Here is a 15,185-nt window from a genome sequence, read left to right on the forward strand (position 1 = left end):
TTATAACATTTTAAATCCTGCTCACAATCAAAGATATTCAGGATTTATCATAAAACAGTCAGCGCCCATTCACAATCAGCAATGTCCCATTTCCAAAAACTGTTGTTCTGCAAGATTGTATTCTCTGGATGAGTAATATATTTCAATTTTTGTAAATATTTTGAGTAACTCTAGAAGAATTCTGGCATCTCAAGTCTCTCTTCAAACCATTAACGGTTGTCTTGTGAATATTTTTGTTTTCTTGAGCTTTTATTGACTTAGCTGTGATTAAGAAGAAAATAACTTTACGCTGTGATTGAACATTTATTCACTCAATTTTTAGAAGTTATTTATACAAATTTGAAAAAAAAACCTGTTTTAAATGCCACTGCATTATGAAAAATATCACTGTTATCACAAATCACGGAATTATGATCAGACAAAGGGGGTGAATGACTTTGCTTGGCTTAGGAATTGCAAAGTTACGCATTTTCACCATCGAATATTCAGAAATTTCAGTTAAAAAATGGATAACACAATTACTTTTACTTTGGCAAGAGGAACGAGTCAGAAGTAGGTAGCCTAGAAGGCAGGTATCCATGTACCCCACTTTTTTTACTTGAAAAAATAAGGTATTCTGTCATATATTTCCCACCGTCACGGTGTTCGTTCCTTAATTATTTTTTAGCCTATAATTTTTGTTATTTCAAAAAACGTCTTATTAAACCTGACTTTCTGAGACTGGAAATTTTATCTGAAAGTTTTTAGATCTGAACAATGGAAGAACCTCTAGTACCTCTAAGATATATCATACTCTTCCTATTTCTGTCCATTATTGGTATGATTGGAAACTTGGCAATTGTGATCATCACCTATAAATACAAAACTCTTCAATCAAAATGCTGCATTCTCATTGCAATTATGGCATTTTTTAATTTTATATTTTGTATTTATCTGGTACTTTTCAAATCAAAACTATTGATTTTAACTTCTCCGTTCAGATTCAATTAAGAATAATGATGCTCTTTGGGATGTACCTTCGGTATTGCACTCTATGATATATAATAGAATGCGTATTCTATGACGAGCCAACACTCCAAGGAATCGTCTTATAAATATTGTGCCAGACATATTAACTAACGAGTAATACTCTATTGCAAACAGGAAATTCAAACTTCATCAATCTCGGTATTTTCCAACTTGTTGGCTGGCTGATTTCTATTTGACTGTATTTTATCCTTTAATTTTTATTTTATTTGAAAAATCATTAGACGTACCAACTGAATGAGCATTCTTCTAATCTCCGGCCAACTTGTTATTCGTTTTTTTTATATCTCACCGTTCAACTAGCATTTTTTTCTTCTATATTATTAAATCGCATTTTTCCTTGTTCTCTTTTTCCTACTAAAATCTTGTCGTTTAGTTTTTTTTTCTAATGGCCTAGTTCAAAATTGTCAAAAATTTAGCTCAAGTATCAAACGAAACAATGGTGGATCCTTTACTGTCCCTGCTCAAGATTGTTGTATACATAATTTTTGCAACGATAGGTGTTTTTGGAAATCTGGCAATTGTTATAATAACTTTTAAGTATAAGTCATTGCAATCTAGATGTTGCGTTCTTATTGGAATTATGGCTTTCTTCAATTTATTTTACTGCATTTATTTTGTAAGTGTTTTTGTAATGTCGTAATCAAACTTATTGATTGAAATTCTAATTGTAGTTTTACATTTACTGTGTCAATTATTTTTTTTTAAATTTTAATTTAAAAAAATTGAAATTTAGAATTTAAGACAACATGAGAATTTAAATACCAGTTGCTCACCTAATTTTAGTTTAGTGCGCAAAAGTTTTATGGATTAAAAATTTGATGTACCGTTGACAATTTTTGACAGTTTGTTCATATTCTGTTTAGATCCAATTGAGGGTGATGATGATTATGGAAATATACAATATTACGAACAATTTGTGTTTTTTCCTATCGATTTATGGAATATTTTCATTAAATATGCAGAGTATGATTGGTCTTTTTATTGGTCTTGATAGACTGTACAGTGTTTCATTTCCGGTTAAGTGAGTGTTTCAGGTTTTCAGGTTTTCAGGTTTTGATTACATTTGTATGTTAAATGTTGATTTCAGATATTCTACAATTCCAGTGTATCAGTATGGTATTGTATTTTCCTGTTGCTGTATTCTTTCATTAGTCGTATCACTTGCAAAATTATTTTACTTATCAGGCAATAACTTTTCTCAAAATCCTATTTTTCAAATAATTTTTCAGAAGATATTGTTTTAACGGTTTGTTACCCAACTACATCCATGTATGGAGTTCCATTAAGTATATGGTTGGGAATGAATTTCTCGATTGCTGTTGTAGTTATATTTGTGTATGGAGGAGCTCATATCAAATGCCGGAAACTCAAAAGTAGTTATTGTTAGGATAATTATCATATATTCATTGTTTCAGACGCAAATAGTCATGTGAAACTGGTGGAATCGGTTAATCGAATTTTGAAATCTATGATAGTTGTTATTTCTCTTTACGTTTGCACTTGGTTTCTAGCATTACTTGTGATTTTCTGCACATACGTAATAGAAACAAAGATGCACAGTTAGTATTCAAAATATTTCTTTCAGGTTTTAAAAATGGATAATCCGTTTGTAATAGCTCTTGAAAGTGTAACTGGATCGCTTATACTTTGTAATTCATCTATGAATATTTTTATATACTTTTGGAGAACTCCAGAATACAGGTAGCAGTATTCAAACCAATAAATTCATCTAAAAAATATGATTACAGAAAAGCTATTCTTCAATTTTACGGAGAAATAACTTTTAAATCGAAAGAAGCTTCAAGGATACAAGTATCGTTTATTCCAAAAAATCAACTTGTTTTAATTTGAACTGTCTGTTTTTCTGTAATAAATGGATCTATAATATTATAATTTTTACTACATAGAAAGAAAAATAATTAATTTGAACCCACAAATAAAGTTCAACTTTTATTGAATCTTAATGAACCTTAGAATAGCCTTAAATGACGTGAGTGATGCTGGGGGAACAAAATATTCAAAAAAAATAAAGCATAATTATAGACATCGAAATCACTTGGGAGTTCCTGTTCCTCAAAAACGTAATAGCACTTTCTGCTTCAGTCAGCTTTAGAGGAATTATCATTAATTATTGTTTTGAACCAATTGATATATTTTTGGTGTGGATGTTATAATAAAATGGCTTAAAAAAGTAACAGATGCTGATCTCGATACAACATCAAACTTTAATTTAGAGATCGCAAGATTTTTAAGACTTTAAAAATACTTTTTGCCTTCACCTGAAACTCGATTTCCAAAAAACTGGAAGCTTTGGACCGTAAGAAAATATGCCTATCAAAATTGGTAGATGCATCATGCTCGAAAAATATATATTATCTCTTCTAATTAATTCATAGGTGTTCCTGTAAAACCTATAAATTTAGAATGAAAAATATTTGAAGCCTAACAATTATCTGGTTTTCTTCTTCTGTTATCTCACAAGCCTTGCATTTTATTTTTCATTTAACTCTAGACCACACTCGGTTTTTATTTAATTTTTTGTAATTGTCAGAAACGTAATGTTGGAAGGTGTCGGTCCCCCAATTCAAATCATATGCTTCATATTTCTAGCAATTCTTGGATTATTCGGAAACATTACAATCGTTTTAATAACTGCCAAATACAAAACATTACAGTCCAGATGCTGCATTCTTATTGGAGTCATGGCATTTTTCAATTCGATTGTTTGTATTTTCTTGGTGAGACCTTGAATTTTATCTTTTAAAATTAGTTTATTTTAACAATTTAGATTAATTTACGAGTTATGATAATCCTTTAAATGTATAACATGCCCACTTCTCTATGTTTCTACCTATCAAATTATGGAATATTTTCAATGAACATGCAAAGTGTGCTTGGACTTTTTATTGGTTTGGACAGACTATACAACATCTGCTTTCCTCTTAAGTACGTAACAATTTTGATTTTTGTAAAACATCAAGTATTCAGGTATTCTAAAATTTCATTATACAAATACTTCATTGGGTTGTTTGTCTGTGCAATTATTTCCTTTATCGTTGCATTTTCAAAATTCATTTTCCCTGAAGGTATACTTTATATAACTCGCTTTCTGATGATGCATGAAACTTTTTCAGACGAGACGACAGTTTTCATCTGTATACCAGTTACTGCTCTTAGGGGAACATCATTAAATATCTGGTTGAGAATGAATTTTGCGATTGCATTTTCAGTCATATTTGTTTATGGCGCGGCTCATATTAAGTGTCAGATGCTGAAAAGTTTGTAGGCGTATTTGATATTGTAATAAATGTGAACAATTTTAATTTCAAGATAATAATACAAACATAACAACAGTCAAAACAGTCAATCGGATTTTAAATTCAATGCTCGTGGTTATTGCATTTCACGTATCTACTTGGCTTTTGGCATTAGTAGTATTGTCGTTAGCGCAGGTATGACTACGGTTTTTCGACGAAAAACAAATAATTCCGAATTTTCAGATATTTACATTTGATGAAGATTTGATGTATGTCATCCGAAGACATTCAGGATGGCTTGTACTTTTTAATTCATCGCTTCATATGTTTGTCTATTTTTGGAGGACGCCGGAGTATAGGTATACAATATTTTTAATAAAAAAATTATTGTTTCAAAAAAGTATGTAAAACTTTTAGTTTCAGGAAGGCAATTCTTCAATATTATGGTTTTTCACCAAAAAAAGGTTCTAGGATTCAAGTGTCAATTGTTCCAAAAAATCAATTTGTTTTTTTTTGAATTATATGTTTGTATATTAATGTGATTACTCAATAATATTATTCTTTCCCATCTTCCTGTTAGGTAAGACACCCAGGGGCCGAGTTTTACAATGGGAAAGTGATGGTGTTCGCACCATGTGAGAACTGCCCTCTATCCCACCCCTTTGCGGTGGTGAGAATTTTACCGGCTAAAAAAAGAAGATCCATCTCCAGACTCTTTGATTTGTGGTAGATTGTCCAATGTTTTGATTTGATAGAATTTGTTATCGGTGGTGCTCCTTGATTGAAAGTTGATGTGATAGTTTGTTGCGATTTCTTCAGTTTTGTTTTTTGAGTTGTTTTGCCAGTTTCAGTTTTATATTTACAATCTTTTATTTATTTTTTAAAGAAGAAAATATATATTAAAAAATTAAATCTTCACTTTCAGGTTTAGCGCGAGCTCTCTAATACGGAAACTAATGTTGAAAAATTTTGTAATTTTCGTTCAGAGGTTCGCTTAACTCACTTTATTAAATAATCAAGAGTTAAAAAGTTAAAATTTCTACATATTTTAAACTATAGGAATAAAATTAGAGATGGAGAAATAGAGAAACAAAAAAGTACGGTATCTTTAAAGGTCGGCCCGATATTAGTTCTGCGGGTCTCGTACCGAAGTTGCACAGTACCCCTTCAAAACATTTTCTGTGAATTATTTTTCGGTTTTGCTTTTATTCTTTTTTAAAGTGTTCTGTAATTTTTTAGACTTTTTCAATAAACAAAAAAACTATTTAATCGATATTTCTTACTCTCTGTTGTCAATTTCGAAATTGCGGCAATTAACAAAGTGAATTTCTATCTAATCTAAATCATCCAATTTTATGACACCCCTAAAACTGTCCGACTATTTTTGTTTCTCACAACCAATTAGTTTCAGACATAACAAATCGATATCTTATCTTCTTTTTTGACCTCCTAATTTTCCTATTTGACCTCCTTTCTCACCACGCCCATCTTTTTAGAAAGTGCACCGCCTGTGAGCGCGCGCAAACGACTCCACCCCGTCGACCTTCTCGGAAATTGTTCGAATAAATCCATTTATTCGTCCAATCTCTTCCACTTCTACACAAAAATGCACATCAACACGCCAGTTCTATTGGCTATCATCTACTTTCTTGTATTTGCTCCGAAGTCAGCGGATGCTTGGTGGTAAGTTGTTTTATTTTAAGGTTTTCTCATTTATTTCTTGATTTTAGTGACGGAAATCCAGTCGTTTGACAGAATAGTTTTGAAATGCTGAAAAATCGTGTTTTTTTTAAGCCGCAATAACAAACATCTATCTCCTATCCCGGCTGTGAAACACTGTTTTATAAACCTGGTAGATTTGCGTATCCTTTCATAAAATGCGCATACATTGCGGTGAGATCGAAAGGACCCTCCTGGCAGCTCTCGATCATAAAAATATTGTTGCGCGTAGAATTGTTTGGCAATATCACCAGTAATCCGTCTGCCGACAGCCGTTCTCGTTGGTCCGCCAGGTACCGCCAATTTTACGAGCAATAAGCTATAAAACATCGGCCTTATGTTCTTGAAGAGGGTGAAGGTCTCGAAGCATAAAATCAATGTATTTTCTTCAGGTTACTTTCCAAAACGGACACCTCATCAGCGAATTCTGGAAGCTCACCGATTCTCTGCAAAAATGTTCCTGGATTAACGCCTCAACAGAAGCGAATGTGTCATGAGAATCCGAATATCATCAAGTATCTGGTATGGTTGGGATGAAATATTGGCTTTGAAAAACTTTTTTTTTAGATTTCTGGACTTCGAAGTGCTCTTCACACTTGCGAGTACACATTTCAACGAGAAGCATGGAACTGTACTTTAACACTTCCTGGTGTTGGAACTTCACCTCTTCAAAGTAAGAACCTGTTCTGTACTCATTCATTTTCAAACTATTGTCCATTTTTCAGTTGCCTCTCGTGAATCAGCTTATGTGTACGCGATTTCGGCGGCCGGTGTGTCTCACTCGTTGGCTCGTGCCTGTTCAAAGGTAAGCATGTAAATGACTCATTTTCTCAACAACCTTGATTGCTTTTTCTCTCTTGCACTTTACTTACATTTGTATCCTTTGCAGGGCTTAATCGACGATTGTGGATGCGGAGAAACACCACAAGGATCTGGAAGTGTAGCAGTCTCTCAAGCTTCTTCTCGTTCTTCAAGTGATTTTGTTTGGGCTGGATGCTCGGACAATGTCAAGTTTGGAAACACTTTCGGGCGGAAATTCGTGGACCAGTACGATCGCCAGCACGCAACCGAGCCACGTTCTCAGATGAATTTGCACAATAATAGGGTCGGACGTCGCCTTCTTGTTAATGCCATGAATAAAGAATGCAAATGTCATGGAGTCTCGGGAAGCTGTGTCACAAAGACCTGTTGGAAAGTTATGCCGAAATTTGATGAATTTGCATCGCGTCTTCATCAAAAGTACCAACTGGCCAAACTTGTTACAAATAACGATCAGAAGCTTACTGTCAGAAGTTCTCCATCCGCTGGATCTTCAGGAAGATCAGAAAGATTTGCCAGAAATATGGATGCTTCTTCAAAGGTAAACTTTAAATTAATATTTTCCTATGCTTGAAATCAATTTTCTATTTCAGCAAATGCGTAATGAGCTCATATACCTGGATGCTTCACCAAACTACTGCGCAATCGACGTCAAGGATCGTGAGTGTGGTGAAAACTGTCCGAACATTTGCTGTGGAAGAGGATGGCGAACGACTCGCGAAATAGTTGATGAGCCCTGCCACTGTCAGTTTGTTTGGTGCTGTGAGGTGAAATGTAAAACATGCAAGAAGTTAGTAGAAAGAAACTACTGTTTGTAGCAAAATTTTCCCAATATTGGGCCCAATGTATGTTTCATTTTGTTTTTTACCTTTTTTCCCATTGATCTTGTCACTGTCGCATTTTTTGCCGATGTACATTCCGAGTAACCAATACCGTACTTATCACTATTTTTGTCGCGTTTTCCTTCATAACTTTATAGAATTTTAATGATCCACAAATGCATTTTCCTTTTTCATATTTCAAAGTTTATATTTATCACGCCTACTCACGCTTTTACTTGTCTGATCATGTTTTAAATCCCCTAACTGTGTGACAGTTCTTTTTTATCTAGGAGCATTTTTACCCGCTTGTCTATCTAATAAATATCCAAAATAATAACTCGCTTCGAAGTTTAGATCAAGACTATTTATAATTGGCATCACAACGAAGTATATAATTTAGACAGTTTGTAACAACTCCACTCGTATTTCCGGATTAGTTTCTCTTCTTTTTCGCAGCCGATTCTGAATGGGACCAATACATGAAGAATTGTGCAAAGATGAGCCCATTGAGAACAGCGGCTGTTGAGTAAGAGACAATCAGAAGCATATCTCCAGTATCTTGAACTGAAGTGAAAACTCGTGCTAAGGTTCCGGCGAATTGAAGGAAAACGGAGATCAGGGAAAGCTGACCGGTGGATTGAGCTCGATAGTTTTGAGAGATTTGAAGAAGCTGAAAATACAATTTGTTTCTTTTAAAGATCACATTTCAACATACTTTTGACACAACAACAATAGGAATTCCGGCGGTTTGCACTGCGGTGAGAGTCTGCATTGGAATACTTTTGCTAACAACTCCATATGCCACGGCGGAAACAATTCCCAAAAATCCAACGGACAACATCGTTTGTCCTGAGAACAGGAAGATTTGAAGAATAATGATAACAAGTTGAACAGCTACGAAGAATGAATCTCCCCATCCACTGAACACGAATCCTGACCGATAACTGTAGGAAGCAGTTCCGATGGCACCGACTAGAGCAAGAAGTTGGGAAGCGGCAGAGATTCCCTGAAAAACAAAAAACATCGTGTTTTACTTAGAGACCTTAATTTTAACAATTTACCTGTGCACTGCGAGCAGCTTGAATTTTCAAAATTTGAGGAACGAAAAGGAGAATAGATCCGAGAGTGATAGCAAATCCAAGTCCCCGGCTAAGAACTGCTTTAGGGCATGTTGCTGAAATTATTTTAATTGAAATTAGTCGATATATTTTCATTTTAACTTACGATGGAAAAAATTAAAGTTGATGAGGAGTTCTTCGAAACAATTGCCTGGGAAGAGGCTTTGAATGATGTCGTTCATGATTTTTGACATTCTGAAAAGTTAATAGGTTAAAAAGTTGAAAATTCATAAATGAAAATTGGTTAAAAAATTAATTAAAAGTTGTAAAAGATCCAAAAATAAATAAAAAAATCGTTCAAAAAATTATCCAACGTCAAGAAAACGAATATCGCGCCAGCTATTTTGCTGGCGCGATTCTCGTGTCTTTGCGCACATCTTGACGTTTCACAAGGAAACATTTCAGAAATTAATTTTTCATTGTTGAAAAACGGAACTGAAATATAAAATTGTACGATATTTCCTTATCAGCAAAGTATTTAATATGGCAAAAAATGTGAAAAAAAGTTTAGAGCACCTGTTTCCATAGGTAAAGTATTGAAAAAAAAACTAGAAAAAATGAAATAAAATTTGGAAAAAGACGACCCTTGTACATTGGTTCTGTAGAATAGGGAGGAAATTAAATACCGAGAAATTAAAAAAAAAGAACAGTTGTGAATCGTATGCTCTGATAAATTGTTTTCAAGAGCCTTTAAGAAAAAATATAATTGCATGCTACCTGAAAAGAAGAGCTTCTTCCTTGTTTCTTTGACGCAGAGTACATGATGTCCCGCCTTCATGATAATTACAGGGTTCGGTGTTTGTGTGATCTCTTTTTCAGTTTACCCACCATTTTTCATGGCAAATAACAATGAATCATATTGTGCTTCCAGGATGTTCTGCTCCAGAAAAGGTTCTTTTCAAGCCTAATTCTACATTCGACAACTTTTTCAGAAAATTTGATGAGTTGGTTTACAAACTGTAAAAGTGGAAATCCGCCGAAAATTTTCAGATTAACTCGATCAATATCTTAAAATCTTTTAAGATCTACATTTCTTATCACAATATTGTATTTTGCATTCAATGTTTTTCATTTGATAATTTTATCAAGACCGTCTTTGATATCATTAGTTGTATCAAAAGAAATGATTTTAATAGCAGTATGTGGAGTTCTCAATGGAATTATTGGAATTTTGAAAAGTGTAGAGGAAATCATAGATCATGAACTTCAATGGTAAGTTCAAATATTAAGAAATGTTGTTTAAAGTAGGAGTAGCGCAAGTGGGAAAATTGTTTAAAATCACTCATATGGTGCAAACTGACCAAATATCATAGTAAAGCTTTTCAATTTTTTTTTTGGAATTTTTTTACCTACTCAGTTGTTGCCACTTTTCTGTAAGTCGTCGATCGAAAAAGGGGTTCTACTTATGCTTTAAGTTCTAATACTCAAATACTCTCAACAAGAATTTTTCAAAACATTTTTTGAAAAGTTTTACTTTCATAGTTTGTAATTTTGACATAATAAGAGTGGTTTTTTAACAATTTCCCCACTGGCACTACTTCTGCTTTAAGTGTACTTACTTTTCAAGACATGAAGTTTTGTTTTGTTTTCAGCGCTCATTCATATTCATATTATATTCTGGTGGTAAGGATTATTGCCATTTTGAACTTACAAAGGGTAAATATTAATTTCAGCTTGCCAACTTTGTTATATTTCAAGTTTTGAATCAAATTATATTATGGGAAATTGTGTACATTACCTTTCTCAGAGCCACAGTAATTTTGGAAGTCAGATATGGAATGTAAGTTTCATTTTAATTTGTTCGGTTTTTTAATTGCAAAACTTATCATAGTTGTAGACCAGACAACATGTGTAATCAGTTAGATAATATATTTTTTCAGGAAAACAGAAAACTTGAAACTATACATGAGACGCTTTATCACAGTTCTTTTTACCATTTTTCTTATAAATCACACCGTTCGAATATTTTTTCATCGAATCGAAGAAGTTACAGATAACGATATGAAAGTACGAGAACTAGGTATTCCGTGAGTTTTAAAAATTATTTTATTTTCAAAATTGAACAAATTGCTCAGATGTGATTCTGAAAAAATTTACATAATTGCTGCATTTGCTGGAGACTGTCTAAGACGGATTTTGTTAACGATAGCAGGGCTCACCAGTTTGGTAGGCTACCAAAATACATACCTCACCAGGAAATAAAATTTCAGATAATCCCGATTCTAATAATGATTATTCTGTCAATATTCTTAATTATCGAGTTGCGAAGTTCATCTGAAACATTACAAAAGACTCAAGAATCTTCAACACGCCAAAACTCAGCAGCACGAGCACTTCTTTTGTTTCTTTGTTTTTATGTTTTGGCAGAACTTCCATATGTTTTATTGTTCAGTGTCGGTTTGTATAATCCGGCTGACTTTGAGTAAGTTCCCAGTTTTCTTTTTTTGTTAATTATTTGTGATATTGATTATTGATATATGAAAAAAAAAAATTTAAAAATGTTATGCAGAAAATTCTGAATCAAATATATATATTAAAAATTAAAAAATGGAAATCATTCTCAAAATATACCAATTTCGAAACACTATTGGTTAATATCTAAAATTCGGGTGCCTCAACAAATTTATCATCAGTATTTTTGAGCATGAAGCTTGTGATTTTCCAAAGTTGCATACGAAAGTTTCTCCCAGAAATGGCAGTTACTGAATGCTTTTTGTTATAACTATTGCATATTAGTTATTAGTTTATCTCAAAGCACAGTCTATAGTTTTTGAACTCATTTTAATGGTTTGATTTCCAGACAATTGGACGAATATATTTATAGTCAAGTGGACATTTTTATTTATGCCAATATGTGTCTGGGTATTCTTGTATATTCCCTGATGTCATCACAGTATCGGAAAACTGTGATTGCTACTTTTTGGAGAAGAAAGTCATCTTCAGTTGTTGATCAGGTATTCTACAAAATTATAAAAAGTAATCGTTAATCTATTTTCAGAGTTCAAGAGTAACATAATGCTTCGACAGATCAAACATTTTGGAAAACTAGGAGGAAATAACTGAAAGCGTGATTCCATCTGACATGATAATTGTTGGTTGATTCACATTGATAACATGCTTTATCTCAATATCAGTTTGTTGATTGTAGTGTCTAACTAAATGAACATTCTTTGCTCTTTGAAACAAATGTTAACGTACTTGAAATGTTTTCTGACTAGATAATAGATTTCAGTGTTCTGTTAACTTACATATGTATAATTTCACCTTCTTAGGCAAATCAACAGTTTGATTGAAATTTTTGTTTTGTTTATTTCGAAAATTATACTCTTGAAATAGATTGAAATATTATAAAATCAATACAAAATCCAAAAATATGAAAGTTTTGTTAACCTTTGCTTCTTTACTAATTGGCGTTTCCAGCCATTCACCCGGAAAAACCATTCAAAATAAATATTGCGGAGTCTATTCCAGATAGACTTCATTTGTGCTCTTCTCGAAACAATTACTTTTCCGTTTAGAAAAGTGAGTTCAAAGTCAGTATTATTTGGCAAAGTAATAATAAATGAAAAGAAAAATAACGAAAAATAGCTGAACTCAAAAAAGAGCAGGAAGTAGAAATAATCATCTTTGCCTTTTCTCATTTTTCGTCGGTTTCTCATATACTTATCGATATCTGTTTTCAAATGATTATTTAAATTAATATTCTTATGTGAAGCCAGAATCGTCTTCTACTTTTGATTTATTTTGCAGACTATTTATTTTAAAAGTTTAGCACGTTTCTTAAGCTCTTGAAGTCTAACTGATAAATTATTACGTCATTTGAAATTAAATATTTTATATGTTTTTACTGGAATTACCATTTCTCGTATCTTTGCCAATCTTATCAAATGCTCTCAAACCCAACTCTTAAAATATTCGCAAAGTCCATCTACACTGCAACCGCTTTTTATTCATACCAGTTAGCAGAATCAGTCACTTTTTGTGTCTTCCACCATGTCCTTCGTAGACCAACTCCAATTCCAAATAGCTGCCAGATGAAAACAAAACGTCACACACTTAAACACACATTTTCCTTCATTTCTATCTCCTGATTCCCAGCTGATTCTGAACATGTAAGCGTTAAAAGTAAGTGAAAGGCCCCCCTTCCCTTCTGCTTTTTTATCTCGTTTTCAGACTCCCTACTTCTTTTTTCTACTTCTTCTACTTGTTGGCTTTCATTGTAAGTGTCTAACTCACGCGGTTAGGTTGCCATTGGTGATACTCTGTTGCCTCCCACCCAAATCACACCTCTCCATTTCTCCCGCTTTCCGACCCGTAACAAGTAGACAAAGAAAAATAGAGTTGTTTCTGTTTTACCAGCTATTGTTTTTCAGTAATCTATATGTATATAATTGACAAAAAATATTCGTTTTTTTCCAATTTCCCTCGTTCATATGAAATCCAATCAGTCATCAGACAAAATGAAAGAAAAGTTATGACTGGCTGTGACTTTGAGCGCTTGGTTTCATTACGTAGAATTCCCATGGCACACCTTTTTCAGCAATTTTTCAACTATTTTTGGATACATCTCTTTACCTCACACACCCACATTCTCCTGTCTTTGAACTTTATTTCATTCATTATTTCTGCTCCTTGAGCAACTGAATCACGCACATCCACTCGAGGGATTCATTGAGGAAGTGTAAATGAAGTACGAAACATTTGGTCTTCTTCATTTTTCTTTTGCTTTTTTATTCATTTTTCTCTCAAGGGTTTTTTTCAGAAAACTGATAGAATTATTAGAACAGCTTGAGAAAATCTAAATAACACTAGCCCATGTTTCCCCGAATGTTGAGAGAAATGTGATCTTAGAACTGAAGAATGTAATTTTGAATGAAAAACATTTCGGTTTCTTTCTAAACTCTTTCAGTTATTTTGGATAGTTTCAAACAAGAGTTTATTCGATCGAAATGTTTTCTAATATATTTCATTATCTTGCCCACTCCCAACTTGAATTATAGTTATTTTTCTGTTGATTAAAGCAATGTTCAACTGATGAAATATAGAAAAAGATTCATTCAATGTTCCGACCCCATACTTTTTGATCACTCCAAAGGTTGTCGTTGTAAAACGTGGAAGAAAATTTGAAGTGCAATACTGATTTAAAAAATACTGTCCATCAAAGAGCCTTCAATGTACAGTATTTGTTCTTTTTGAATCCATTTGAAAATATGTTTCCATTAATAAATTATTTCTTCCGATCGCTTAAAACCATGATCCACGATGATTGGAGCGTTTCCATCTTCCAAATCTCCTTTGAACTTCTCAGTTTGATTCTGTAACTTTTAAAGACAACTCAAACATTTCTTTCCTTCATTTTTTGAGAACCGATTAAACATGTTATCGCAAACTTATCTCGAAAATTAGTTCCGTGTAATATGCTCAACTTTACCTATTTATTCAACAAATCAAATCAAACAAAATTCCGTTGTCAACAACTTCAGCATTTTGGATTATTTTTACTTTTATCGCTCAAATTTGCGAGTAGTTTAGAATATTCGTATTATCAGACTTTGCCAATATTTTGTAATTTCTTGTTATGTTTTGTCACGCGATCTTGATTTTATGGTCTGTGGATTTAATGGGATCATAAAGCATATATTATATTTACGTATGATTCTGAAAATTTTAACTTGAAATAATGCAATTTTGTCTTCAACCACGTGAAAGTGCCGTATCTCGTTGTCTAGAAAGTTCACTATTATTTCAAAGTTAATCTCTGAATGTAGGTAAACAACAAATATCGTGAAACAGTTCTCTTCTTCAATACACTTTCTCAATAGTCATGGCATTCCTACTGTTTTAAAGAAAAAAAGCTTGATTCGTTTTGATTTCATGAAAATTCTCCTGATTGGACTGCACAAGAGGCCCAAACACAAAATCAATAGATAAAAGTATTTGTTAATTGAATGACTTACAACTGGAATAGTCTTCTCAAATTAAAACAAATTAAATAAATATAATATCGCACAACAGATTTGAGAGATTTTGAAAATACCAACAAAAAGAAATACCGTATCTTCTATTAATATGGCCTCCCTATTAGACTTGCACTCCCTATTAGTATTGCCCCTCGGAGACCTTCCGAAAATTAGTATGGCACTCCCTATTAGTCTTGCACTCCCTAATAGTCTTGCGTTTACTCTTTTTTATTGCAGGCCCGTCTCGTTAATTTCAGGATTTCAACAAAAAAATTGCCTATTTTGCTATAGTTTTTCACAAAATTTCTATGAGATTGAAGTTTTTGAACTTATATGTTACAATTAAAATCAAATTTTCTGAATTTTTACATAAAGATTCGAGCTTTTTCAGAAAAAAACTAGTAAGCTCAAAGTCAGAAAAATGTTCTGAAAATTAGTATTGCACTCCCTAATAGTCTTGCA

General features: G+C 32.9%; 4 protein-coding genes and 1 pseudogene across 5 annotated transcripts; 4 read left to right on the forward strand and 1 right to left on the reverse strand.

The window, feature by feature from the left end:
* Positions 1 to 1,465: 1,465 nt before the first annotated feature.
* Positions 1,466 to 2,880, forward strand: srsx-22 (G-protein coupled receptors family 1 profile domain-containing protein; the record flags this gene model as incomplete). Its single annotated transcript, NM_072752.3, has 7 exons — positions 1,466 to 1,645; positions 1,893 to 2,050; positions 2,117 to 2,214; positions 2,259 to 2,402; positions 2,445 to 2,566; positions 2,615 to 2,730; positions 2,778 to 2,880. 7 exons carry the CDS (start codon positions 1,466 to 1,468, stop codon positions 2,878 to 2,880), a joined length of 921 nt encoding a protein of 306 aa, NP_505153.2.
* A 707-nt stretch (positions 2,881 to 3,587) lies between these two features.
* srsx-23 lies at positions 3,588 to 4,803 on the forward strand (annotated as a pseudogene). Its single transcript has 7 exons — positions 3,588 to 3,767; positions 3,818 to 3,979; positions 4,022 to 4,114; positions 4,163 to 4,307; positions 4,360 to 4,481; positions 4,530 to 4,646; positions 4,711 to 4,803. Coding segments are annotated over exons 1-7 (912 nt in total).
* Positions 4,804 to 5,782: 979 nt separating this feature from the next.
* mom-2 lies at positions 5,783 to 7,980 on the forward strand. The gene is made up of 6 exons (NM_072753.7): positions 5,783 to 5,969; positions 6,398 to 6,527; positions 6,573 to 6,678; positions 6,731 to 6,810; positions 6,895 to 7,365; positions 7,418 to 7,980. The coding sequence occupies exons 1-6, from the start codon at positions 5,893 to 5,895 to the stop codon at positions 7,640 to 7,642; spliced, it is 1,089 nt and encodes a 362-aa protein (NP_505154.1). The 5' UTR covers positions 5,783 to 5,892; the 3' UTR covers positions 7,643 to 7,980.
* A 17-nt stretch (positions 7,981 to 7,997) lies between these two features.
* mpdu-1 (Mannose-P-dolichol utilization defect 1 protein homolog) lies at positions 7,998 to 8,958 on the reverse strand. The gene is made up of 4 exons (NM_072754.10): positions 8,870 to 8,958; positions 8,707 to 8,819; positions 8,361 to 8,651; positions 7,998 to 8,315 (listed from the first exon to the last, which is right to left on the reverse strand). The coding sequence occupies exons 1-4, from the start codon at positions 8,955 to 8,957 to the stop codon at positions 8,079 to 8,081; spliced, it is 729 nt and encodes a 242-aa protein (NP_505155.2). The 5' UTR covers position 8,958; the 3' UTR covers positions 7,998 to 8,078.
* A 928-nt stretch (positions 8,959 to 9,886) lies between these two features.
* Positions 9,887 to 12,226, forward strand: F38E1.6 (G-protein coupled receptors family 1 profile domain-containing protein; the record flags this gene model as incomplete). The annotated part of the gene is made up of 8 exons (NM_001356707.2): positions 9,887 to 9,975; positions 10,356 to 10,386; positions 10,437 to 10,543; positions 10,644 to 10,790; positions 10,839 to 10,929; positions 10,974 to 11,185; positions 11,564 to 11,717; positions 11,762 to 12,226. The coding sequence occupies 8 exons, from the start codon at positions 9,887 to 9,889 to the stop codon at positions 11,777 to 11,779; spliced, it is 849 nt and encodes a 282-aa protein (NP_001343614.1). The 3' UTR covers positions 11,780 to 12,226.
* Between the last annotated feature and the right edge of the window lie 2,959 nt (positions 12,227 to 15,185).

This window comes from Caenorhabditis elegans, chromosome V (assembly GCF_000002985.6).
Source record: "Caenorhabditis elegans chromosome V".
Taxonomy (NCBI): domain Eukaryota; kingdom Metazoa; phylum Nematoda; class Chromadorea; order Rhabditida; family Rhabditidae; genus Caenorhabditis; species Caenorhabditis elegans.

Excerpts from the sequence above, each read along its gene's own strand:
- mom-2 (NM_072753.7), top strand. The coding sequence starts at position 5,893 with ATGCACATCAACACGCCAGTTCTATTGGCTATCATCTACTTTCTTGTA. Across the intron at positions 5,970-6,397 it reads AAGTCAGCGGATGCTTGGTG|GTTACTTTCCAAAACGGACA; the intron begins GTAAGTTGTTTT and ends TATTTTCTTCAG. Across the intron at positions 7,366-7,417 it reads ATATGGATGCTTCTTCAAAG|CAAATGCGTAATGAGCTCAT; the intron begins GTAAACTTTAAA and ends TTTCTATTTCAG.
- mpdu-1 (NM_072754.10), bottom strand. The coding sequence starts at position 8,957 with ATGTCAAAAATCATGAACGACATCATTCAAAGCCTCTTCCCAGGCAAT. Across the intron at positions 8,820-8,869 it reads CAACTTTAATTTTTTCCATC|CAACATGCCCTAAAGCAGTT; the intron begins GTAAGTTAAAAT and ends AAATAATTTCAG. Across the intron at positions 8,652-8,706 it reads AAGCTGCTCGCAGTGCACAG|GGAATCTCTGCCGCTTCCCA; the intron begins GTAAATTGTTAA and ends TTTGTTTTTCAG.